At 40.6% G+C, this 26,113-nt stretch overlaps 1 protein-coding gene across 4 annotated transcripts in view; it reads left to right on the top strand.

Annotated features, from left to right (window-relative positions):
- Nucleotides 1-26,113, top strand: part of asic2 (acid-sensing (proton-gated) ion channel 2) — a 941,282-nt gene that overhangs the window by 627,971 nt on the left and 287,198 nt on the right. For 2 of the 4 annotated variants that reach the window (XR_009826504.1, XM_062050156.1), the window contains exon 1: nt 4,341-6,190. The exons of the other annotated variants lie outside the window; for them this stretch is intronic. Coding sequence is in view for 1 of the 2 variants with exons in the window: in XM_062050156.1 (XP_061906140.1) it covers nt 5,498-6,190 (693 nt within the window). In the remaining variant the exon portion in view is untranslated. Of the gene's footprint in view, nt 1-4,340; nt 6,191-26,113 lie in introns of those variants that run through there. 4 annotated transcript variants of the gene reach the window in all.

Here is a 26,113-nt window from a genome sequence, read left to right as displayed (position 1 = left end):
GTGCACCTAAAATCCTTTTTTTTCTCCTCAAAACTCCACAGTGCGCCTTATAACCCGGTGCACCTAATGTACGGAATAATTCCGGTTTTGCTTACCGACCTTGAAGCTATTATATTTGGTGCATGGTGTAATGATAAGTGTGACCAGTAGATGGCAGTCAAACATAAGAGTTATGTGTAGACTGCACTATGATGGCAATATGACTCAAGTAAACAACACCAACATGTTATATGTTCCATTGAAAATATAGAACATTACACAAGGCGTTTAAAAATCTATCGAAATGTTTGAGTCCGACTTTGGTAAGCTATGAAGCTGCACCGCTTGATGGATTGTCGGCGCATTAAACATACGAGCATTATTACGGTGTGTGTATAAGGTAAGACATTATCTGGCGTTTTGTTTCGCAATATTATGCAAAAGCAACTTTTCTTACCTTCTGGTACCTGCTGATCTGTATTTAGGATCTGCATAAGTCCTGAAAAATTGTGCCCGTCCGCCTTTGTACGGCAAGCTACCATCACCTGTAAAACTTAACGTCAATTTGTGAGGTATCTAAATGATTAAAAGTAGAGATGTCCGATAATATCGGACTGCCGATATTATTGGCCGATAAATGCTTTAAAATCTAATATCGGAAATCAAATCAAATCAACTTTATTTATAAAGCACATTTAACATTTACCACAGGGGTAGCCAAAGTGCTGTACAATGGGCAGGTTAAAAGATGATATGAGAACCGAGCCAACACAACACAAACAGAACACGATAAAAAAATAAAACATAAAAACATAAAAACAGGTTCACAGCAGGTGTATTATGGGGCGACATTGCAGGATGGATATCACTTAGTGTTAAAAGCCATGGAATAAAAGTATTTTTAAGAGAGATTTAAAAACAGGAAGAGAGGAGGCTTGTCTAACACTCAGAGGTAGGTCGTTCCAGAGCATGGGAGCAGCAGCGGCGAAAGCTCTGTCACCTCTAAGCTTCAGCCTTGTGTCAGGGACCGTCAGTAGGGTGGGGCAGTAAGGCTTAAGGAGGTCGGAGAGATATGTTGGCGCGAGGTTGTTTAGACATTTAAAAACAAATAAAAGGAGTTTAAAATTGATTAAAATGATCGGTATCGGTTTCAAAAAGTAAAATGTATGACTTTTTTAAAACGCCGCTGTGTACACGGACATAGGGAGAAGTACAGAGCGCCAATAAACCTTAAAGGCACTGCCTTTGCATGCCGGCCCAATCACATAATATCTACGGCTTTTCACACACACAAGTGAATGCAAGGCATTCTTGGTCAACAGCCATACAGGTCACACTGAGGGTGGCCGTATAAACAACTTTAACACTGTTACAAATATACGCCACACTGTGAACCCACACCAAACGAGAATGACAAACCCATTTCGGGAGAACATCCGCACCGTAACACAACATAAACACAACAGAACAAATACCCAGAACCCCTTGCAGCACTAACTCTTCCGGGACGCTACAATATACACCCCCCGCTTCCTCCTACACCCCCCCCCAACCCCGCCCACCTCATGCCCGCTCGGGGAGAGTATGTCCCAAATTCCAAGCTGCTGTTTTGAGACATGTTAAAAAAAATAATGCACTTTGTGACTTCAATAATAAATATGGCAGTGCCATGTTGGCATTTTTTTCCATAACTTGAGTTGATTTATTTTGGAAAACCTTGTTACATTGTTTAATGCATCCAGCGGGGCATCACAACAAAATTAGGCATAATAATGTGTTAATCCCACGACTGTATATATCGATATTGGTGGATATTGGAATCAGTAATTAAGAGTTGGGCAATATCGGAATATCGGATATCATGCCTTTATCGGACATCTCTAATTAAAAGTTAATATGTGAGTTAACTCTTTTGAGAAACTGCATTTTTCAAAATGATAGAAAAAAATGCACTAAACATACTTTTTTTTTTCGGGGGGGGGGGGGCATATATCATAATGATATCATATCGGGAAATGTTGACACTACTAGCCGTTTTCTGACCGTATCTTCAGGATGCGCCGTTTTGTGGGCAGTCTTATTGACATGCCTTCCAGCGTCTTCTCCCCGTCAACTTTGTTGTAGTTTTTTTAGCACTTCCATAGCGGATCTACTGACGTATATGAGTCTGAACTATAGGCTACTTAGTATTAGAAATTGCAACATGTAGCCAGTCTGCCCCACAACAGGAGGATAGAGATAAACAAAGAGCTTATTGTCGACTACAATGGCAGACTCACGCAAAGCACTTGCTACTAATATATATTGCGATAGATACACAATTGATATCAATATCAAATGTGTACGATAAAACATTCCATATATATTCAGATATTTTGGTCAAAGGAAAACAAATAAGGCAAGGTTTTTTTGCATAAAGTTACTTGTGCTCTGGGAACCCAGCTAAACAGGAAACAGGAAGTGTCACTGAGCAATGGGAGTGACAAGCTAACAGCATCTACTACCAAGTTTGGCTGTGCTGTCTTTCCGTCTCGCTGTGGATTCTCTGCATGGAGTGAGAAGAGAAAGTGTGATATCTTGATCTATCAACTCAATAACTTGTCTTTAGTTTGTTTGGTTTTAATGCCGACTTCCAATGTGTCGGTCGGATGAGCAGCTTCCCAAACTACTGTGTAGTGTTCAACAGCTTATACATTACTGCCATCTAGTGTCTTGAAACTGCAACTACCTTCACATTTTATTTTACCATCTGGCGAGCAGACATCTTGTTAAAGTTAAGTACCAATGATTGTCACACACACACTAGGTGTGGCGAAATTATTCTCTGCATTTGACCCATCACCCTTGATCACCCCCTGGGAGGTGAGGGAGCAGTGAGCAGCAGCGGTGGCCGCGCCCGGGAATCATTTTTGGTGATTTAACCCCCAATTCCAACCCTTGATGCTGAGTGCCAAGCAGGGAGGTAATGGGTCCCATTTGTTATAGTCTTTGGTTTGACTCGGGGTTTGAACTCACAACCTACCGATCTCAGGGCGGACACTCTAACCACTGATCAACAGCGCCCTTGGTAAGTTGGAAATTATTTTACTATATTTATTGGCAGGCCTAAATAAGTCATACAAAAAAAATATCAATAATTATCAATCGATCAATATAAAAAACGTATATTGTGATACAGTTTTCAGCCATATCGTCCAGCCCTAATTTCTACCATATATGGACATTTCGCTGAATTGGGAAAATTGGCACTACAAGGCAAATTACTAACAGCTCGTTTGGAGGAAATATGAAGGAAGGCAAGATTGTTTTGTAAATATCTCCATGTTTCCGCAATGTTTTGCTTTTAAATGTTTGGGACTTATGCAGATCCCAAATTTAATTTTTTTTGGCAATAAACGTTGGTTTTGCATAATAGGGCCCCTTTCAAAAAGTTGCTCTTTGTTTTTCCCCAAAGTGTGTGTGTTGTGCTGTCATTTTCTTATTCTGATTTGGTTTTATGTTCTGCATATTAATATGTTGTCTTTGTTGCATATTCAACTGAGTACGGGTTGAAAATGATTTGCAAATCATTGTATTCCGTTTATATTTACATCTAACACAATTTCCCAACTCATATGGAAACGGGTTTGTAACTTAACATTTTGTGTCCGGCCTGAACCATTTGATACTGACAAATTCAATGAAATAAATTCAATAAGTAATAATAGATTTAAATTGAGCAGCATTATTAACTCAGTATCACATTATATAAAACACTTTAACCTACAAAACCAAAAGAAAAACAATATTTCGCTTTTTTTAATTTATTTTTTTAAATGAGCAAGTCAGAATTAATGGCTACTATGAGCATGTTTTGTCGTGCACAGCTTTTCGAAGTATGATACTGATAAAGCATGTTCCCTGGGGTCACACATTCGCACCCAAATATTTGAGAATCATTTATTTAAGGTTAAAATAGTAGAAATATGGATTTTTATAATAACTCTTTCCTTTTTTCTTATGAATGCGCATAACATTGAACAAAATTGCCTTTTTACCGTGCGAGTGGCATAATATAAAAAAACAAGTGTAGCGTACAACAAGGTGATAAATAAAGTTAAAGTTAAAGTACCACTGATAGTCACACACACACACTAGGTGTGGTGAAATTACTCTCTGCATTTGACCCATCCCCTTGTTGCACCCCCTGGGAGGTGAGGGGAGCAGTGAGCAGCAGCGGTGGCCACGCTCGGGAATCATTTTGGTGATTTAACCCCCAATTCCAACCCAAGCAGGGAGTTAATGGGTCCCATTTTTATAGTCTTTGGTATAAAGAACCAAACTAAAAGATTTGCTCTCGTGGGGTGTCCTTTTTTTTCTCTCACACGACTGTATATGCTCACAGAGAAGGACTTTTTTTTTTTATCTCGCCGGCCGCCTGCACGGAGCAGCAGTGGAGGAGGAGGACCGGAGAGGAAAGTGAGGGAAGGCAAACCTGCGAGGAGGGTTGGCATAACAACAGAGAGCAGGACGAGGAGGAGGGAGGTCGCCGTGAGAAGTCCTTCCAAGTGATGAAAAGTGTGGATCAGGAGGAGGAAAAAGCTCCCTAGAAGATGAGCGAGAGAGTGCTTGCACAAAGTGGAAAAGAAGAAGAAGAAGAAGAGGACGACGAGGCGGGCGCAGAAGAGGAGGAGGAGGAGCGTGTGAAGACAAGTTGCTGGATTTGATTCAGAGTATTTTTAGCAGGGATGCGAGCACGTCTTTGGAAGGAAAACTTGGCGGGAAGACGAAGAGAGAAGAGTGTGACAGAACACATCATCTCTGCTTTGCTTTGTTTTGGTCTTAGCCCGCAGGACGGCCACTGCTGCCCCCCCCCCCCCCCCCCCCCGTCCATGTGTTGGCATGTCCGTAGCAGCGTGAGATGAAGCTTTGCGTGCCGGGGGGACGTTGAGGACAGGCGAGCACGTGGACGTCAAGGTGGTCGGAGGGATCCTTCAGACTAGCAATGAGCTGCCTCTCTGAGTGCAATTAAAGCTGCTCGTCATCCCGCTGACGAGACGATCGCAGGCTTGAAAGGTAGACACGCTCGGACGGAACTAAGCGGAGGACGCGAGCGGGAGTCTATGATGTGTTCCACTCTCATCTTTGATTGAATTACATTCTCCCCTCACGTTTGACGCCCTCCCCTTCATTCTTTTCTTTTCTGCCAGCCCTCCGTGGTTTGTATTCCGTCCTCCTCTGTCCCTCCTTCCCCTCCCTCCTCTTTTGCGTCGCTCGCCGTCTCATCCTCTCTCGCTCGCTGTCACACAAACTGCGGTGGATGCTCGCCTAGAAGCCTCCCTGCTTGGAGCGAAATTCTGCTTTCTGCTGAGTCGGACCGTCGGCGGCGTCTCGGATCGGGAGAGCGGCAGAGATGACCAACAAGTCTCCCGCGCCGAGTTAACCGGCGTGAAGATATCAGAGGGTGTCTTCCACAGAGGAGGTCAATACTGTTGCGGTCCGGGTGTGGATTACGGTAGTGGATTTACCCTGGAGCTTCATGTGGGCCTCAGCCCTTGAGGCCGGGCTGGGAAGTGAAGATGTCCCCGTGGTTGTAGTAGCGCTGTGGACAGCCATGACCCAAGAGGGGCGCTGTCTCCGGCGGGGATCCCCGGCTGTAACCAGAAGGGGCGGTCAAAAGCGTCCCGTGACGCCGGCCGTGACTCGGGTCGCTTCCACTTTGCTGTCAAGGACACGCCTCCACGGTCTGAGGCAAGTTTGCGTCCCCGGTGGCTCGGTGGGCCGCCGGGTCTTCTGGCTGCTGGCCCTCTGCACCTCCCTCGGGCTGCTCCTGTCCTGGTCGTCCAACCGAATACTCCACTGGCTCTCCTTCCCCACTTACACCCGGATCCACACCGAGTGGGCCAAAGAACTAGCCTTCCCCGTGATCACCATCTGCAACAACAACCCCATCCGCCTCTACAAGCTCACCAAGAGCGACCTGTACTTTGCCGGACACTGGTTAGGTCTGCTGCTGGCCAACCGTACTGTAAGACCCATGGTTCTGGACCTGCTCCAGGAGGACCGCCGGGCCTGGTTCGGGAAGCTGTCGGACTTCCGGCTGTTTCTGCCTCCCAGGAACTTCGAGGGGACCAACTTGGAGTTTATGGACCGACTCAGCCACCAGCTCGACGACATGCTCCTCTCCTGCAAGTTCAGAGGAGAACCCTGCGGGGCTCACAACTTCTCTTCTGTAAGTCCACTTTGGTCTTTATAATCGTCCCTTTTCATCATCTTCTACATGCTTTTGATTCGACTCTTTACGAGTGTGTCTTTACGGAAGTGGATAATTACATATATCCATATTTAATAGTTACTTCTTTTATATCTCCTATAGTCATATTTTAATCAGCTAATGTTTCGTCTGGTACAAAGTGCTTGCTTTACGAGTGTCCTTGCTGAGAGAGTCAGAGCGTTGAATATTCTCTCTGTTGAGACTCCCATAACATTCTTCAGATAAGGGGACAAAGCGGTGCTGGGCTAGGAGACAACAGGTGGGGAGGAAGGAGGGGAAGAGGGGGGTAGAGGAGAACGTCTGGGGGAGATCGATCTTAGCTGGGCGAGGGAACGCTTCTGTACTGGATTGGTCTCACGTTTATTGTCAAAGCTTTGAGAATAAACCACAAAATACCAACTACTGCCTGGTGATCAATTTAAACTCCAGCTTATGTGCCATAAAAAGAACTTGGGAGTGACCAGCAACTTAAAATCCCTGGGAGGAAGAGCTGGTCAACGCAACAGTCTCAATCAACCGTTTTCACTTCTTGCTACAGCGAATTAACGCTCTCTTTCGCACGGAACTATTAGCAGCTCTATGGTCGCTACCTTCGTTAAAGTCTTGGATGAAAGGTCACCACACTGCAAAAAGTCAGTGTTCAAAAACAAGAAAAAAACATACAAAAATTAGGGGTATTTTATTTGAACTAAGCAAAATTATCTGCCAATAGAACTAGAAAATTTGGCTTGTCAAGACTTTCCAAAACAAGTAAAATTAGCTAACCTCAATAAACCCAAAACATATTAAAATAAGTATATTCTCACTAATAACAACTGTACTTCTATATGAGTATGTATTTTCTATGGTTTCATTGAAAATAAAACAGCAAAAGTCCATTTGGCTTGTCATCTGTTTTAATTATGAGACACAATTGTGTCAAAGTCAGAAAAGTGAGAAAAGTCGGTAAAATGTTCAAAAATCACACCCGGGTTCGAGTGCCACAAGTCTTAAGACTTGTGGCACTCCATGTGGGACTCGAACCTGGGTGGGTATTTTGAACATTTTTGGGGACCTTTGACAACTTTTCTCACTTTTCTCCCCCGCTTCCCATGGGACTTTGCTGGGTGTTTTGGACATTTTTTGCATCCCGGGACTTGGGCGGCCCGGCGGCGGGACTCGTGGGACTGGAACCCGGGGAGATATTTTGGACAAAATTGGGACTTTTGACCATTTTGGCCGCCTTTTCCCCTCTTCTTCCCCGCCTTCCTGTGCACCATTGCTGTGTGTGTTTTGGACATTTGGACAAAAATATTTTCAAGCGTGTTTTACTCAATATCGGTCATAAAATCTCAGCAACAAGCTGCAATATCTTACTGAGATCATTTAGGACCAAAACCCTTAAAACAAGTAACACACTCTAACATAAAATCTGCTGAGTGAGAAGAATTATCTTATCAGACAGAAAATAAGCAAATATCACCCTTATTTGAGATATTTAATCTTACTTAGATTTCAGTTTTTGCAGTGCATAAAGCATTTCATTTGTGAGTTTGAATACTAATAACTGTTTTTATACCACGTGACTCGACCAGGATGTCTTTCTCCAAAGATCATTTCACGTCACTTTGCAATGCTCCCAACGACCTCTGACCCATTCGTCCAATCAGTTTAGGGACTTTTCCTTGGTGCTGTTCGTCCTTACTAACCCTGCTTCCATTCTACCCAGGGCTCGAACCTGAGCTGGCGAGTGTGCTAGCTACTGAGCTAATTGAGCAGCAGCACTTATGTTTCACATGTTCTTTCATGTAAGACTCCCCAGTGGTCACAGTACTCGGCGCCTTAATGCCTGGAGGACAAACAAAAGATGGACATGTGTGGGTGTTTTTTTCCACTCTCTCCACAATGTTGCGTTGCTGTGTGCTTGCAGCCTGAAAGCCCACATTGTGCATCATTACCGCTGACAGGCGCTTTAATAACAACCACACTCTCCATTTAGTAGCGTTTCCATTGAGACACGTGTTGGCGAAAGTCGAGAAACGCGAGGCTCCTTCATTGTGGAGTTTACGTTCCTGGGCATCGCCCCCAGCTTTGGCAAGCCTCTGTGGAAGTGAGCTCAGGTGTTGAGCAGGTGCAGTGCATACTGAGTGTGTACTTTTCAGTATCAGTGGGTCCAAATTCAAGCTTCAGAGGCACCTCTAATGTCAGGCCGTCGTACGTCACAGTGTTAGCATCGATAATGACAAATGCTTTAACTGGAACTTGCAACTGCCGCAAACGTAGGAGTAAGAAAGCATTAAAGTATTGAGAAGACTAGAGATGTCCGATAATGGCTTTTTTGCCGATATTCCGATATTGTCCAACTCTTCATTACCGATTCCGATATCAACCGATACCGATATATACAGTCGTGGAATTAACACATTATTATGCCTAATTTTGTTGTGATGCCCCGCTGGATGCATTAAACAATGTAACAAGGTTTTCCAAAATAAATCAACTCAAGTTATGGAAAAAAGTGCCAACATGGCACTGCCATATTTATTATTGAAGTCACAAAGTGCATTATTTTTTTTTAACATGCCTCAAAACAGCAGCTTGGAATTTGGGACATTCTCTCCCTGAGAGAGCATGAGGAGGTTGAGGTGGGCGGGGTAGCGGGGGGTGTATATTGTAGCGTCCCGGAAGAGTTAGTGCTGCAAGGGGTTCTGAGTATTTGTTCTGTTGTGTTACCGTGCAGATGTTCTCCCGAAATGTGTTTGTCATTCTTGTTTGGTGTGGGTTCACAGTGTGGCGCATATTTGTAACAGTGTTAAAGTTGTTTATACAGGCACCCTCAGTGTGACCTGTATGGCTGTTGACAAAGTATGCTTTGCATTCACTTGTGTGTGTGAAAAGCCGTAGATATTATTTGATTGGGCCTGCAGGCAAAGGCAGTGCCTTTAAGGTTTATTGGCGCTCTGTACTTCTCCCTACGTCCATGTACACAGCTTCGTTTTAAAAAGTCAGACATTTTACTTTTTGAAACCGATACCGATAATTTCCGATATTACATTTTAAAGCATTTATCAGCCGATAATATCGGCAGCTTGTTTTTATCGGACATCTCTAGAGAAGACCACAACAAATTTTTGTGATTTATCCTGTAAAAAATCAACTTCAATTGAGACACATGTAGTGTCTGAAGAATGCTAGCTACTGACCTTAGCTCCTCTCATTTACCAGAGATGAGGGAAACGATACTGAAGCATCATGAAACACAAAGAGTGATACAGTGTCCCTTGATGTGTGTGTCACTTTAAGAAAAAAACCAAAATATGATTGATACAACTGTTGTCATTGACTGTAAGGCACCAAACTGTGTTATCAGTAGGGATGGGTACCGGATCCCCCCGGTCCAAATGGGCACCGATTCTCGTAAAAATTTACAAGGCGATGCTTCAGTACCTGGTTTGCGCGTGACAGCAGTTAGCCCGGTAGCAGACTCAGCCGGTTCTTTGCACCTGGCGATCACTCCAGAAGCACTGAGAGCGGATTCGGTTAAACTACCTCTAAGTCAGTGTTTTTCTACCTTTTTTGAGCCAAGGCACATTTTTTTGCGTTGAAAAAATCCGGGGTCATACCACCAGCAGAAATCATTAAAAAACGAGACTCAGACGACAGTAAAAAGTCATTGTCGCAATTGTTGGATATGACTTTAAAGCATAAGCAAGCATGCATCAATATAGCTCTTGTCTCAAAGTAGGTGTACTGTCACCACCTGTCACATCACACACTGACTTATTAGGAGTTTTTTGCTGTTTTCCTGTGTGTAGTGTTTTAGTTCTTGTCTTGCGCTCCTATTTTGCTGGGTTTTTTTGGTATTTTCCTGTAGCAGTTTCATGTCTTCCTTTGAGCGATATTTTCCGCATCTGCTTTGTTTTAGCAATCAAGATTATTTCAGTTGTTTTTATCCTTCTTTGTGGGGACATTGTTGATTGTCATGTCATGTTCGGATGTACTTTGTGGACGCCGTCTTTGCTTCACAGTAAGTCTTTGCTGTCGTCCAGCATTCTGTTTTTGTTTACTTTGTAGCCAGTTCAGTTTTAGTTTTGTTCTGCATAGCCTTCCCTAAGCTTCAATGCCTTTTCTTAGGGGCACTCACCTTTTTTTTATTTTTGGTTTAAGCATTAGACACCCGCTGTTTCTGACATCTACAAAGCAATTAGCTACCGGCTGCCACCTACTGATATGGAAGAGTATTACATGGTTACTCTGCCGAGCTCTAGACAACACCGACACTCAACAAAAACACATAATTTGCAGACTATAATTACTGGTTTGCAAAAAATATTTTTAACTCAAATAGGTGAAATTAGATAATCTCCCACGGCACACCAGACTGTATCTCACGGCACACTAGTGTGACGCGGCACAGTGGTTGGAAATCACTTCTCTAAGTAATGTCGCAATTTTTAATGTCAACAAAGAAAAAACGCTCCAACATAAGTTAAGTAAGGCTCCACTTTTCCAAAAATGCGCTAGCTTGATGGATTTGCTATTGACATGAAAACTACAACTAAAATGCAGGTTAAAATCAAACAGCTGCTGCGTAAAAAAAATACAAAACTTACAGTGTTAACACTTTGTGGGGTGCAACAAAAAAACAAAATACACCATCTAACTACTGGCATCTAACATCTTGGACCTGCAACTGTTTTTGCAACATAATGTCATACCTGCGGAAATGAGATAATGAAAGGACTGGTCAGCGTTTAGCCTAATCTGCTTGTTTATAAATGTTGCAATAAAAAAGGAGATTTTATTATAAGTAACAAAATATTATTATCACACACGAAATTATCAAAAATTGGTACCCTTGAGTATCGCTTCCAGCTCTCGAGTACTGAAAGAAGTCGGAGGAGTGGCGTGCCGAGTTTGACATCTGTTTTCTTTGCCATCATTCTAACAAGATCTAAGTAAAAGGAAACAGTGTGGGATGATTTCAAATTTGTAGCGTCACCAAATAAGTTAAATGTTCCTGTCCTATTTACTATTTCGCTCATCCACCCGAGTTGCACCTTTCACGTTCCTTTCTGCACAGCTATTGGTTTGAAAAAAATTAAATATTTGCTGCTTATTATTATAACTAGACTATTTTATCCAGCACATGGCGCCATTATGACACAGCCACACAGTTTCATTGCAGTGTCAATACAGCCAGTGTGTGTGCCACACACTCTCTCAGATGTAAGTTAGGCAAGGCAAATGTATTTACGGAGTACAATTTGTACACAAGGCAATTCAAAGGGCTTTACGGAAAATTACAAGATAGTTAAAAAAATGTAAATAACTAATTAAAATAATAAAAATTAAAACCACTCGACTAATATGGTCCTAATTCTTGGTTCGAGTCAGGACTCGAGCAGCAGCATTCTGGATGCACTACAGCTGGTTTAGAGAGCCCAGTGAGAAGGCCGTTACAGTAGTCTAACCAGCTGGAGACAAAGGCAAGGAATAATATTTCAAAGTCTGATTTAGACATTATTCCTTTCATTTCAGCAATGTATTTTATATTGTTAAAAGCTGCTGATGTTATTGATTTAATGTGGCTGTTAAAGTTCAAGTACCAATGATTGTCACACACACACGAGGTGTGGCGAAATTATTCCCTGCATTTGACCCGTCACCCTTGATCACCCCCTGGGAGGTGAGGGGAGCAGTGAGCAGCAGCAGTGGCCACGCCCGGGAATCATTTTTGGTGATTTAACCCCCAATTCCAACCCTTGATGCTGAGTGCCAAGCAGGGAGTTAATGGGTCCCATTTTTATAGTCTTTGGTATGACTCGGCCGGGGTTTGAACTCACAACCTACCGATCTCAGGGCGGACACTCGAACCACTAGGCCACTGAGTAGGTAAAGTTCAAGTCTGAGGTCAATTTTTACTCCAAGGTTCCTAACCTGATTATTAGGTTTGAGGGAGAGGTTCTCAATTGACTAATTATTGTTTCATTTACAAAGCCAAGGCACATAATTTTCATGAGAAAAGAGCCAAACAGAAATGTGTGAATGGCAACAGGTGGATTAATTCGGTTCATATGTACTTGTGTCATTTTTCTGCTTGTCATACAAAGAAAAACAAGTAAGTAATCACTTTTGGATCAATGTGGTGAAATTGGATCATTTGGAATACCTGCGCTAATCTTTATGTAGGTAAAGTTTGTTTACTTACTTATGGTATATTATTGATTTATTCATTGTTCTGTTACAAACAGAGAACAAGAAAATGGGATAAAATTGCTATGACACGAAAAAGGGGTAGGAATAAATAAGCTCTGCTTCTTCCTACTCCTGTTCGGACGTGCTGTAATGAAACAACTGGAAATGTGTGACGCATTACATTGTATCGTATGCATGTTCGAAATAAACTGAAACTAAAACTAATCTTTAGGGTTGTACGGTATACTGGTATTAGTAGAGTACCGCGATACTAATGAATCATATTCGGTACGATACCGTCTCTGAAAAGTAGTCGTCACGTCGTGTCATTGGTGATTTAACGAGCAGAGGAGCATGTTCGGCAGCGCACAATCACGGAGTACTTACAAGCAGACACAGCAAGTAGACAGAAAAGGGAGAACGTACGCATTTTAGCTTAAAAACTGACGATAAAGGTGAAGTTATAACACTGAAACGCCTACCGGAAAAGGTGCTTTAAGACATGGCTACCTAGCTAGCTAGCCACATTTGGCAGTGTTTTAGCTATACTTCTAAATCACTAATCTTTGTCTCCATGGCGACAAATAAAGTATGTTTCTCCTGCAGGACGGCAAATAGCTAAACATGCTTTACTACACACCGTAGCTCACCGGCGTCACAATGTAAACAAATGCCATTGGTGGATCTACACCTGACATCCACTGTAATGATACCAAGTACAGGAGCGAATCTAGTCAATACCACTATGATTACATCGATATTTTTTGGCATCACATCTTCTTTCATTTTTTAAAATGTATATTATTTTTATAAACTCAGGAAATATGTCCCTGGACACATGAGGACTTTGAATATGACCAATGTATGATCCTATAACTACCGTATTTTTCGGACTATAAGTCGCAGTTTTTTTCATAGTTTGGTCGGGGGTGCGACTTATACTCAGGAGCGACTTATGTGTGAAATGATTAACACATTACCGTAAAATATCAAATAATATTATATAGCTCATTCACGTAAGAGACTAGACGTATAAGATTTCATGGGATTTAGCGATTAGGAGTGACAGATTGTTTGGTAAACGTATAGCATGTTCTATATGTTATAGTTATTTGAATGACTCTTACCATAATATGTTACGTTAACATACCAGGCACGTTCTCAGTTGGTTATTTATGCCTCATATAACGTACACTTATTCAGCCTGTTGTTCACTATTCTTTAGACATTTTAAATTGCCTTTCAAATGTCTATTCTTGGTGTTGGGTTTTATCAAATAAATTTCCCCAAAAAATGCGACTTATACTCCAGTGCGACTTATATATGTTTTTTTCCTTCTTTATTATGCATTTTCGGCCGGTGCGACTTATACTCCGGAGCGACTTATACTCCGGAAAATACGGTACTTTGTATCGGATTGATACCCAAATGTGTGGTATCATCCAAAACTAATGTAAAGCATCCAAACAACAGAAGAAGAATGTTGACAAAATAATAGAATGATAAATGACACAATATGTTACTGCATACCGTATTTCCTTGAATAGCCGCAGGGGCGCTAATTAATTTAAAACCTCTTCTCACTCCTGCGGTTACCAAAACCATGCGGAATGAGCAAGCATGCTCTAATTATTTTAAAACCTCTTCTCACTCCGGCGCATACCTTATCATTAAAAACACATTTAATAAAAAAAACTTTATTATGATCTTACCTTTACTTGTAGATGGGTCCATGTGCAGCTGCTTCTGATCAAAGGCAGTCTTTCTCATCTTTCTTCAATTTTAAAAGTCTCTGGAGATATTCCTTTAATTATTACCTCCTGCTTCGATTGAAAGTCCAGTTTAGAAAACGGTTTTATTTTAGATATGTAATCCTCCATGTTAAAAGTGCAAGCAAACAATTGCTGCATGCTTGCTGCTTGTTGTCTTCTTCTGCAGTACCTGTCTCCTGCAGTACTGGTAGTCGCAAGAAGGATCACTAGCGCCCTCTACCACCTGGAGGCGGGAGTCATTTAATGACTCATATTTGACCCGGCGGAAGTGCCAAGCATGCGCTAATTATTTTGCGAAACGAGTTTGACCCGGCTGTAATTCTAGGCAGGCGAATACTATATTCCCGGCGCCAATTCAAGGAAATACGGTATGTCAGCAGCTAAATTAGGAGCCTTTGTTTTCTTTCTTACTACTAAAAGACAAGTTGTCTTGTATGTTCACTATTTTATTTAAGGACAAACTTGCAATAAGAAACATATATTTTAATGTACCCTAAGATTTTTTGTTAAAATAAAGCCAATAATGCAATTTTTTGTGGTCCCCTTTATTTAGAAAAGTACCGAAATAATTTTGGTACCGGTACCAAAATATTGGTATCGAGACAACGGCAATAAAAACAGTAGCGTAGTAGGCCTAAATATTCATTAAAACAAAACAGAGGTTTTATTTAACAAGTATTACACATTGTTTTAATAGTAACACTGTGTTTGAATATTTGAGTCATTCTTTGGCGTACCACAAGATGAGGCCCGCATACCACTAGTGCAGGGATGTCCAAAGTGCGGCCCGGGGACCATTTTTTAATGGCCCCACGGCCCATTTTAAAATACGATTAAAAAAAATTAAAAAGATAAAAAGTGGTATGAAAGACCAAACAGGTGAAATGTAACAAGAAAATGTTGCAATGTTTACTCTAATAACACAAAGCTGCCATGCAGGCTGTTTCTTTCTGGAAAAAAAAATAATGAATCAAAATCAATGTTATTATGAATTATTAACCTATCCAAGGCTCCAATTACGTCACATTAAATATTGCACTTTGAGATATTTTTTTTGGAAAATGTTGCATATTTTGTGTTTGCCATATAAAAAATTGAGCGTTTTTTTTTTTTTTTTTTTTTTTTTTTTTTTTAAGAAGGGCCTAAAATGAACAAACAAAAAACATAAACAACAATACAACGTATAATTGACGGATAGATCTGAAGTTGATCTCGAGATTATTGTGTTAAAATTCAACAGTAAAAAAATTTTTATAATTTATTTTTTAACACTTTAATGAGTAGGACCCTTTTGGTTCCCCAATCATTTTTGTGTGATTTGTTTTTAATTGTCATTGCTCAAAAAATAATAATGAATTAAAATCAATGGCGTTATGAGTTATTGACCTTTTTAAGGCTCCAATTATTATATAATCTGAAATATTCCTCTTAAAAATTTTATTGGGTGAAAATATTGCATATTTTGTGTTTTTTCCATAAAACTTTGACAAAAAGAGCATACGACTTAAATCTTTAAAAACGTTATTTTGACAGATAGACCTACTGTTGATCTAGAGATAATAATACTGAATAATGACACATTTTAAATATTTTTTGGACCAAAACCCTTTGGGGTCCCCGGGATCAAGCCTGAGTGGAGGCCTCAATGTATATTTTTTATACATATATTGTATTGGTTTCTAAAATAAAAAAATATCAAAATGGCCCCCGTTTGCTTTGATTTTTCAGTGTGCGGCCCTCAGTGGAAAAAGTTTGGACACCCCTGCACTAGTGGTACTCCAGTTTGATAATCACTGCTTGAGGGTCCCATCAGTCTTAGCGGATCACAGCCTCACAGCAATCCTTACGTTCTTCCATCTCGGTCTTAAGGCTCTTGATGCCACTAACGGGCCCTCAGTGGTTTTTGCTAATCTCATTAGCGAAGACTCCTCCAGGCCTTTTCATTGCCGCCGCATTTCGAGCGCTGCCACTCTGAGACAAAAGAAGGTTATAGCCACGCGGACTCAGAGAGCATTAGCTGGCCTGCAGCAACAATCTACTGTAAGACACAACGAGAAGAAGAGAAGAATACTTTCTGGTGGATCGATAAGTCTATTTGCTCAGTTGTGCTCCCACCGCTCCGGTGCTGATTTGTGACTTTGTGTCCACGCTGTGAGAGGAGTGCAGCTAAAGGCCAGGCAAACACCCCACCCAGCATGCACCAACATGATCAGTGATCACTAATCAAATACCAACAAACCTCATCTTCTCTTTTGGAGTCTTGCACCTGCCTCTTCCAGGATTGGACAAGCACGCCGGCCCAGACCAATTAAAGTGTGGCGCCCTCATCACGCGCTCGGCAGCGCACATCGAGCTTTTTAGCCGCAGGTTTGTAACATAGCAGCTCTATCTCAGCAGAAATCTAATAACTATAAAGTCGCAGTGTTGTGAAGCGAGAGCATCTTCAGGTGCTTGAGGAGGTGTGTGTGTGTGTGTGTGTGTGTGTGGGTCTTTTCTATTGTGACTCACCCAGGGAGAGTTCTGTGCTTGTTGTTTAAGCCCGCTGTTTCATTGGAAATGCTCCAATCAATTGTTAACCATTAGCATCGAAGGACTCTTTTCTCCTCGCAAACATGAGTGGTAAAGAGTCACCTTCCACGAAGGTGCATGCGACTCAAGTCCTACTTAAAATGTGTAGGTTATTTTCGTGGCCCGTGTTAGTGGAAGCGACAACCCGCTCACGTCCATTCCCGCAACACTTTGAAGGTAGACGCTAAAGGGGGGGGTTTTACTTTGTTGACTTTCCTGACAACGTGTCAGTCGGCTGCAGTGTTTAGGCCGACTGTGACTAGCATACACAAAACGGAAGAACTGAGAACCACGGATGGAGGTGACCTGGGGAACCCTCAGAGGTTTTCTCAAATGCAAAACTTGCATAGGGTTATTTTCTGGAGTATTCACCCATACTGATAATTCAGGTAGCTCCTAGGATGTGGCCTTGAATCTCAAGTGTTTACCAAGGATTTTGTCTTACTATTGACTGTTAATAAGGATACCAAGCCAAAGAGCCTTGCTTGTGGTCATTGTGCGGGTTTTTCAACTTCTTTGACATGGTTCTAGTCTTCCAACTTTCTGAGGTAGCTCCTAGGATGTGTATTGTATTGTATCCAATACAAAAAGCTCTGTTTTCATCGCAAAATTCCACAGTATTCTGGACATCTGTGTTGGTGAATCTTTTGCAATTTGTTTAATGAACAATGAAGACTGCAAAGAAGAAAGCTGTAGGTGGGATCGGTGTATTAGCGGCTGGCTGCAGCAACACAACCAGGAGGACTTTGACTTGGATAGCAGACGCGTTATCCGACGCTAGCCGCCGACCGCATCGATGATCGGGTGAAGTTCTTCGTCGCTCCGTCGATCGCTGGAACGCAGGTGAGCTCGGGTGTTGATGAGCAGATGAGGGCTGGCTGGCGTAGGTGGATAGCTAATGTTTTTAGCATAGCTCTGTGAGGTCCCGTAGCTAAGTTAGCTTCAATGGCGTCGTTAGCAACAGCATTGTTAACCTTCGCCAGGCTGGAAAGCATTAACCGTGTAGTTACAGGTCCATGGTTTAATAGTATTGTTGATTTTCTGTCTATCCTTCAGGTCAGGGGTTTATTTCATTTGTTTCTATCTGCAGTTAAGCCTGATGCTATCACGTTAGCTCCGTAGCTAAAGTGCTTCGCCGATGTATTGTCGTGGAGATAAAAGTCACTGTGAATGTCCATTTCGCGTTCTCGACTCTCATTTTCAAGAGGATATAGTATCCGAGGTGGTTTAAATACAAATCCGTGATCCACAATAGAAAAAGGAGAGAGTGTGGAATCCAATGAGCCAGCTTGTACCTAAGTTACGGTCAGAGCAAAAAAAGATACGTCCTGCACTGCACTCTAGTCCTTCACTCTCACGTTCCTCATCCATGAATCTTTCATCCTCACTCAAATTAATGGGGTAATCGTCGCTTTCTCGGTCCGAATCGCTCTCGCTGCTGGTGTAAACAATGGGGAAATGTGAGGAGCCTTTCAACCTATGAGGTCACGCTACTTCCGGTACAGGCAAGGCTTTTTTTTATCAGCGACCAATAGTTGCAAACTTTATCGTCGATGTTCTCTACTAAATCCTTTCAGCAAAAATATGGCAATATCGCAATATGATCAAGTATGACACGTAGAATGGATCTGCTATCCCCGTTTAAATTAAAAAAAATCATTTCAGTAGGCCTTTAATTTTTTGCAGCTCCAGATAGATTTGTTTTATTTTATTTTTTGTCCAATATGGCTCTTTCAACATTTTGGGTTGCCGACCCCTGTCCTAGGATGTGGCCTCGAAACCAAAGTGTTAGCTCTCTTGCAGCTTGTGACCAAGGATGTTGTCTTGTTATTGACCGTTAATGATAAGGACACCAAGTCATTGGCGCGGGTATTTTTAACTTCTTGACACAGCTCTAATCCAGTGTTCCAACTTTCTGAGGTAATTGCAGGCTGTAATTAAATAGGCCAAATGAGTGCCGAGCACGGTCCTAACGTCGCATCAAGAACTAGGGACAGCAGGAAAATCTAAAATGGCAGAAACTGCAGGTCCAAGGCATGGGCGTGGATCTGTTTTGTGGTGACAAGGTGATCAATTTGTGGTTGTCAGGCCCAGTGAGAGATGAGTTCAGGCAAAGACACTACGTTAACGAGCCTGGCAATGCGGGCGAGCACGTACCCCTCTAAGTAATTCCGGACAAAAGGGCGAATAAGGACAGAGCAGTCTGCAGAAGATGTCGCGCTAGGCAGTGTCCCTTTGTTAAGGGCAGTCAGGTACACCAGCACCACAAGATATGTGACCTCCTCGCCATCAAAGCAGAGCGTGCTGGCTGGACATCGATCAGGGAGTTCGGCGTAGAATACCCAACCTGTCTGCACAAAGGACAGTAAAGGCAAGTCAAGGCAATTTTATTTGTAAAGCACGATTCGTACACGAGGCAATTCAAAGTGCTTTAGAGAAAATTAAAAGAAGGAAAAGTAATAACAATTAAAATCAGAAAATACAATCATCATAAAAACAATCATGATTAATTAAAAACAATCAAATGTTGTAAATAAAATACTTTCAGTCGTCATACGCACAATCAAAGTGTTTTCGGGCTGGATTTGAACATTGCCAATGTTGAGGCCGGTCTCACATCTTCAGGAAGACTATTCCAGATTAAGGGACAGGCGGTAGAAAAATGGATGGATGGAAAACTGAAACACAGTCTCACCATGTTTGGTCCTGACTCCGGGCACCAGCAGAAGACCACTCCCTGAGATTCTTAGAGCTGGAGATGGTTCATACGGCTCTAACATGTCAGAGATGTACTTTGGCACAAGACCATGAAAAGACGTGTACACAAGTAGAGCTGTTTTAAAGTCTACTCTCTGAGCAACAGGAAGCCAGTGCAGAGACCTAAGTACTGGACTATTATGGTCGTATTTCAAGGTTCTAATAGGACTCAAGCAGCAGCATTCTGGATGTACTACAGCTGCTTTACAGCTTGTTTAGAGAGCACAGTGAGAGGGCCATTACAGTAGTCGAACCTGCTGGAGACCAAGGCATGGATTGGTCTTTCTAAGTCTGATTTACACCTCATTCCTCTGATGTTGGCAATGTTTTTTTCAGGTGGTAGAAAGCTGCTGATGTTATTGATTTGATGTGGCTGTTAAAGTTCAAGTCTGAGTCCATTATTACCGCCATATTTCTAACCTGATTAGGTTTCAGTGAGAGGGTCTCAAGGTGACTAATAATAGTTTCTCTTTACTTCTGTGGGCCAAAGACAATGAGCTGGTCGGGTAATCATGTCACCTGCAAAACATGCACGGGGATATTCTCAGTGGTATTTACGCATACTAATAATGTCAAGTAGCTGCTTGGATGTGGCCCTGAAACCAAAGTGTTTACTTTTAGCGGGTGTTGTCTTGTTATCGACTGTTAATGATCAGGATGCCAAGCCAAAGAGCCTTGCTCGTGGTCATTGTGCCAGTTTTTCAACTTCTTTAACACCGCTCTAATCCAATCTTCCAACTTTCTGAGGTAATTGCTGTTTGTAAGCAATTGATTTTGAATAATAGCTGATGCTATGATGAGTCCCTGCTAGCACTGTTGTTCATCGATCTTTTCCAATCTTGCAGAATTTGTTGTTCTCCAGCTCGGTTTATGCTTCTGTTTGTTTTAATTCTGCAGCAGAAAGTTCCACTAAAGCGCTAGAAGCGGCGTCTTCCTGTTGGCTCTTGGTACAGTGGACCAGGGTTCAAATCCCGGTCAGGGCCAACGGTAACATCCTGGAGCGTCCTTCGGCTGCCCACTGCTCCTCAATGCAGAGATGAATTACACTAGCTTCTTGCAAATAGTGTTATTGAAGCTGGAACTAATTGATGTGTTCCCTAACTGTCACCTTTGTTGCAAATGTTGATCCGAAATCAGAGAAAAAGCTTCAAGGGGTCGTCTACACACAATTAGGGATGGCTATCGAATTTAGGTACTGTTATAGGTACTGACCGAGTTATGTAAAATCATGTCATGTCCGGTTGCAGATTCAGCATTGGCTCAATCACTTGGCAGGAAAACAGCCATATTTGTATAGGACTGCCTCTTAATAATGGTCAAATATTCTATGCCAACAAAGCAAACATGCCTGAGAGAAAGCGCTCAGAAGTAAGGCTACACATTAAAAATTAAAAAGCGAGCTCAATGCAAATTTTACATTGGATATGCCATGTTTATGCTACTGATTAGAATTAGTGACACACACTTGCGCCAACAGACGCACTCCTTAGACCAGGGGTGTCAAAGTCAAGGCCCGTGGGACAGATCCAGCCCGCGAATGAATTATCCATGGCCCCCGGGATGATATTTGATTAGTAGGGATGCCCGATAATATCGGCCGATAAATGCATTAAAATGTAATATCGGAAATGATCGGTGTCGGTTTCAAAATTATCGGTATCTGTTTCAAAAAGGAAAATTAGTGACTTTTTAAAACGCCGCTGTGTACACGGATGTAGGGAGAAGTCCAGAGCGCCAATAAACCTTAAAGGCACTGCCTTTGTGTGGCGGCCCAATCACATAATATCTACGGCTTTTCACACACACAAGTGAATGCCATGCATATTTGGTCAACAGCCATACAGGTCACACTGAGGGTGTCCGTATAAACAACTTTAACACTGTTACAAATATGCGCCACACTGTGAACCCACACCAAACAAGAATGACAAACACATTTCGGGAGAACATCCGCACCGTAACACAACATAAACACAACAGAACAAATACCCAGAACCCCTTGCAGCACTAACTCTTCCGGGACGCTACAATATACACCCCCCGCCACCCCCTACCCCCCTCCCTCCTCCCCACCTCAACCCCGCCCCCCTCCTCATGCTCTCTCAAATTCCAAGCTACTGTTTTGAGGCATGTTAAAAAAAAATAATGCACTTTGTGACTTCAATAATAAATATGGCAGTGCCATGTTGGCATTTTTTTCCATAACTTGAGTTGATTTATTTTGGAAAACCTTGTTACATTGTTTAATGCATCCAGCGGGGCATCACAACAAAATTAGGCATAATAATGTGTTAGTTCCACGACTGTATATATCGGTATCGGTTGATATGGGAATCGGTAATTAAGAGTTGGACAATATCGGAATATCGGATATTGGCAAAAAAGCCATTATCGTACATCTCTATTGATTAGTATTAGAAACGGCCCGCAGGCCACAGCCGCCTGCTGCTGTTTTGCACACACTAATACTCCATCAGTGTTGGCGCAGGGAATTTTCAAAATGGGGTCCCGGGGACCCCATCAAGTCATAAAAATGTGGTCCCACAATAAATCTTTGGGGTGCCACTTTTTTGTAACCGTTTTCAAAACAAATGATAAATGCATGCATTATCCTGTTATGTCACATTCTATATTGTGTTTTGGAAAAAGGTTGTCAAAAATGTCACTTAATTCATTAAAAAATGTTATACAAAAGAAAACAAATGTTTATGCATATGTACATTTATTCAGTTATAAACATTCATTCACTTTCTTCTTTCCTTCATGGATCTAAACTTTATTTTTTTTCTATATTTTTCTTGTAATATTTTCAGAATGTGTTTGTTCTATTTTTGGCCCAAGTAAGACAAAAAAAACAATCTAAAGTTGTCTTTATTTTTTTAGTTTTAATGCCATGATTTTAATAGTCCAGCCACAGATTTTCCTCCATGCGGCCCCTGAGCTAAAATGAGTTTGACACCCCTGCCTTAGACTCTCTGATGCGTTTACAGCCACACAAAAAGTTTGACAATTTTGAAACACAATGATAGTTACACACTGATGCAGCTCACACGTAGCCTATTAATATCATTAACAGCGTATCACGCGTGCGTGCCGCTGTTTTACTACAAAAACTGAAATGTAAGTAAGATGAAATATCTCAAATAAGGGTGATATTTGCTTATTTTCTGTCTGATAAGATAATTCTTCTCACTAAGCAGATTTTATGTTAGAGTGTTTTACTTGTTTTAAGGGTTTTGGTCCTAAATGATCTCAATAGGATATTACAGCTTGTTGCTGAGATTTTATGACCTATATTGAGTAAAACATGCTTGAAACTAGAACATCAACTGTTGCAAAGCTGTGTCATCAACACTCACAAGTATAAAACTACTTTTTTAAAGTAATCATATCTTATTTCAAGCATAAAAAACAATCATGATGCTGAGCGCATATCATTATGTCAAGATAATGGCACTAGCATTTACTTAATTTAAGAATATTTTTCAACATATTGAGCAAAAAGGTCTCTTTTTTTTCTACCAAGAAAATTGCACTTGTTATTAGTGAGAATATACTATTTCAAGGTATTTTTGGATTCATTGACGTTAGCTAATTTTACTTGTTTTAGAAAGTCTTGACAAGCCAAATTGTTTTTTCTATTGGCAGATAATTTTGCTTAGTTCAAATGAAATACCGTATTTCCTTGAATTGGCGCCGGGAATATAGTATTCGCCTGCCTAGAATTACAGCCGGGTCAAACTCGTTTCGCAAAATAATTAGCGCATGCTTGGCACTTCCGCCGGGTCAAATATGAGTCATTAAATGACTCCCGCCTCCAGGTGGTAGAGGGCGCTAGTGATCCTTCTTGCGACTACCAGTACTGCAGGAGACAGGTACTGCAGAAGAAGACAACAAGCAGCAAGCATGCAGCAATTGTTTGCTTGCACTTTTAACATGGAGGATTACATATCTAAAATAAAACCGTTTTCTAAACTGGACTTTCAATCGAAGCAGGAGGTAATAATTAAAGGAATATCTCCAGAGACTTTTAAAATTGAAGAAAGATGAGAAAGACTGCCTTTGATCAGAAGCAGCTGCACATGGACCCATCTACAAGTAAAGGTAAGATCATAATAAAGTTTTTTTTATTAAATGTGTTTTTAATGATAAGGTATGCGCCGGAGTGAGAAGAGGTTTTAAAATAATTAGAGCATGCTTGCTCATTCCGCATGGTTTTGGTAACCGCAGGAGTGAGAAGAGGTTTTAAATTAATTAGCGCCCCTGCGGCTATTCAAGGAAATACGGTACCCCTAATTTTTTAGGGGTATTTTCCATAATCAGATGTGTGCTCAGTCTATTAACAATGTTCACTTATAGATATCAATCATGAAATGCTGTTAGTAGATGACATAAATGTTTTTATTAGCACAAGAGATTGTACACCACCAACATCATGTAACATCTCACAGCAGGAAAGTCTTTTATCAACACCTGCTTTCTTAAGGCCATGTCCACACCAACACGGATACTTAACAAACGCATACTAATCTCTGCGTTTAGGCCTCTTGTCCACACGCATACTTTCGTCTTTAAAAACGCAGACTTTTGCAAACACCGGCCAAAGTGTAGAGTTCCAAGTGTAGACTCGTGATGACATCACGGTTGTGATGATGCAACATTATCTCATGTTTTTAGTCCTTATTTAACGACATCACCATGAAATTAACCTACATGTGTTGCTTCCATTTTGGTAGACCCAAAAAGTGACCTAGCAACTAAAAAAACATGATATAGTGTGTACTGATGTTGAAGACAATTTACACTCCATTGCACATTTATAATTAAATGCTTTATAATTCCACAAGAGTTTGCAGCAGTACACCCACGTACGTGCACTTTAAATAGGCACTTGCACAGCCAAGAGGTTACCTTGGCTCGTTAGTGCGTGCTGATTTTAGAAATAATGTACACTTCACTGCACATGTAATACATCACCATGTTGCTGAACATGTTCTAGTTCTATGAGTGTTGGGTTATACACAATATTACCATAGTGATACAATTCCAAAACCAAACATTCAGGATAGCAATCAACAGAACAATTGAGAAGACACATAAACATGACACAAAACAATCCAAAAGTAGTCAAACACAATTGAATAATATCGACAACAGTATTAATAGTAATAAGAATTCCAACATAGCAGTGATTAGAAATCCCTCATTGACATTATCATCACAGCCATTAATACAACATAAAATAAAAATGTTTTAAAAATGAACAATAATGTCACAGTGGCTTACACTTACATCGCATCTCATAAGCTTGACAACACATTGTGTGCAATATTTTACACAAAGATAAAAAACATGGGTCCGGCCCACCAGCGTCCAAAATACGGCCCACGGGAAGTCCCAAGTTTAAAAAAAAATAAATAAAAATGTTTTTTTCTTTTTAAATTTATTTTTTTCAAATCTGTCCTTTCTAATACATTTTTTACCGCTTGTTACTCTCTGTGTTTCCTAGCCGCTCAGGCAAATCATATTGTCTAGAAATGCATTTTCTCATCGGTAACATGACATCATCGCGCTCCGGAGAAAAAATTTAAAAAATATATATATATATATATATATATATTAGGGCTGCAACTAACGATTAATTTGATAATCGATTAATCTGTCGATTATTACTTCGATTAATCGATTAATAATCGGTTAAAAGAAACAAACTACATTTCTATCCTATCCAGTATTTTATTTAAAAAAACAGCATACTGGCACCTTACTTATTTTGATTATTGTTTCTCAGCTGTTTGTAAATGTTGTAGTTTATAAATACAGGTTTATTTAAGAAAAATAAAAAGTTATTTAAATTTTTTTTTTTTTTAAAAAACCTCTGCACATAGCATAGATCCAACGAGTCGATGACTAAATTAATCGGCAACTATTTTAATAATCGATTTTAATCGATTTAATTGATTAGTTGTTGCAGCCCTAATATATATATATATATATATATATATATATATATATATATATATATATATATATATATATATATATATATATATATATATATACTAGGGCTGCAACTAGTATATATATATATATATATATATATATATATATATATATATATATATATATATATATATATATACTAGGGCTGCAACTAACGATTAATTTGATAATCGATTAATCTGTCGATTATTACTTCGATTGATCGATTAATAATCGGATAAAAGAGACAAACTACATTTCTATCCTTTCCAGTATTTTATTTTTTTAAAAACAGCATACTGGCACCATACTTATTTTGATTATTGTTTTTCAGCTGTTTGTACATGTTGCAGTTTATAAATAAAGGTTTATAAAAAAAATTAAAAAAAAATATATTTAAAAAAAAAAAAAAAAAAATTGCCTGTGCGCATGCGCAGAGCATAGATCCAACGAATCTATGACTAAATTAATCGCCAACTATTTTTACAATCAAATTTAATCGATTAGTTGTTGCAGCCCTAATATATACATATACATACACTATGTATATAGTGACAATTCCATGTTTCCAACTTTGTGGGGACTATTTGCAGCGGGCCCCTTCCTCTTCCAACATGACTGTGCA

The sequence above is a fragment of the Entelurus aequoreus genome, linkage group LG06 (genome assembly GCF_033978785.1).
Source record: "Entelurus aequoreus isolate RoL-2023_Sb linkage group LG06, RoL_Eaeq_v1.1, whole genome shotgun sequence".
In the NCBI taxonomy this organism is placed as follows: domain Eukaryota; kingdom Metazoa; phylum Chordata; class Actinopteri; order Syngnathiformes; family Syngnathidae; genus Entelurus; species Entelurus aequoreus.
Note: the sequence above shows the minus strand (reverse complement) of the source record. Positions and strands in the feature narration are given on the sequence as shown.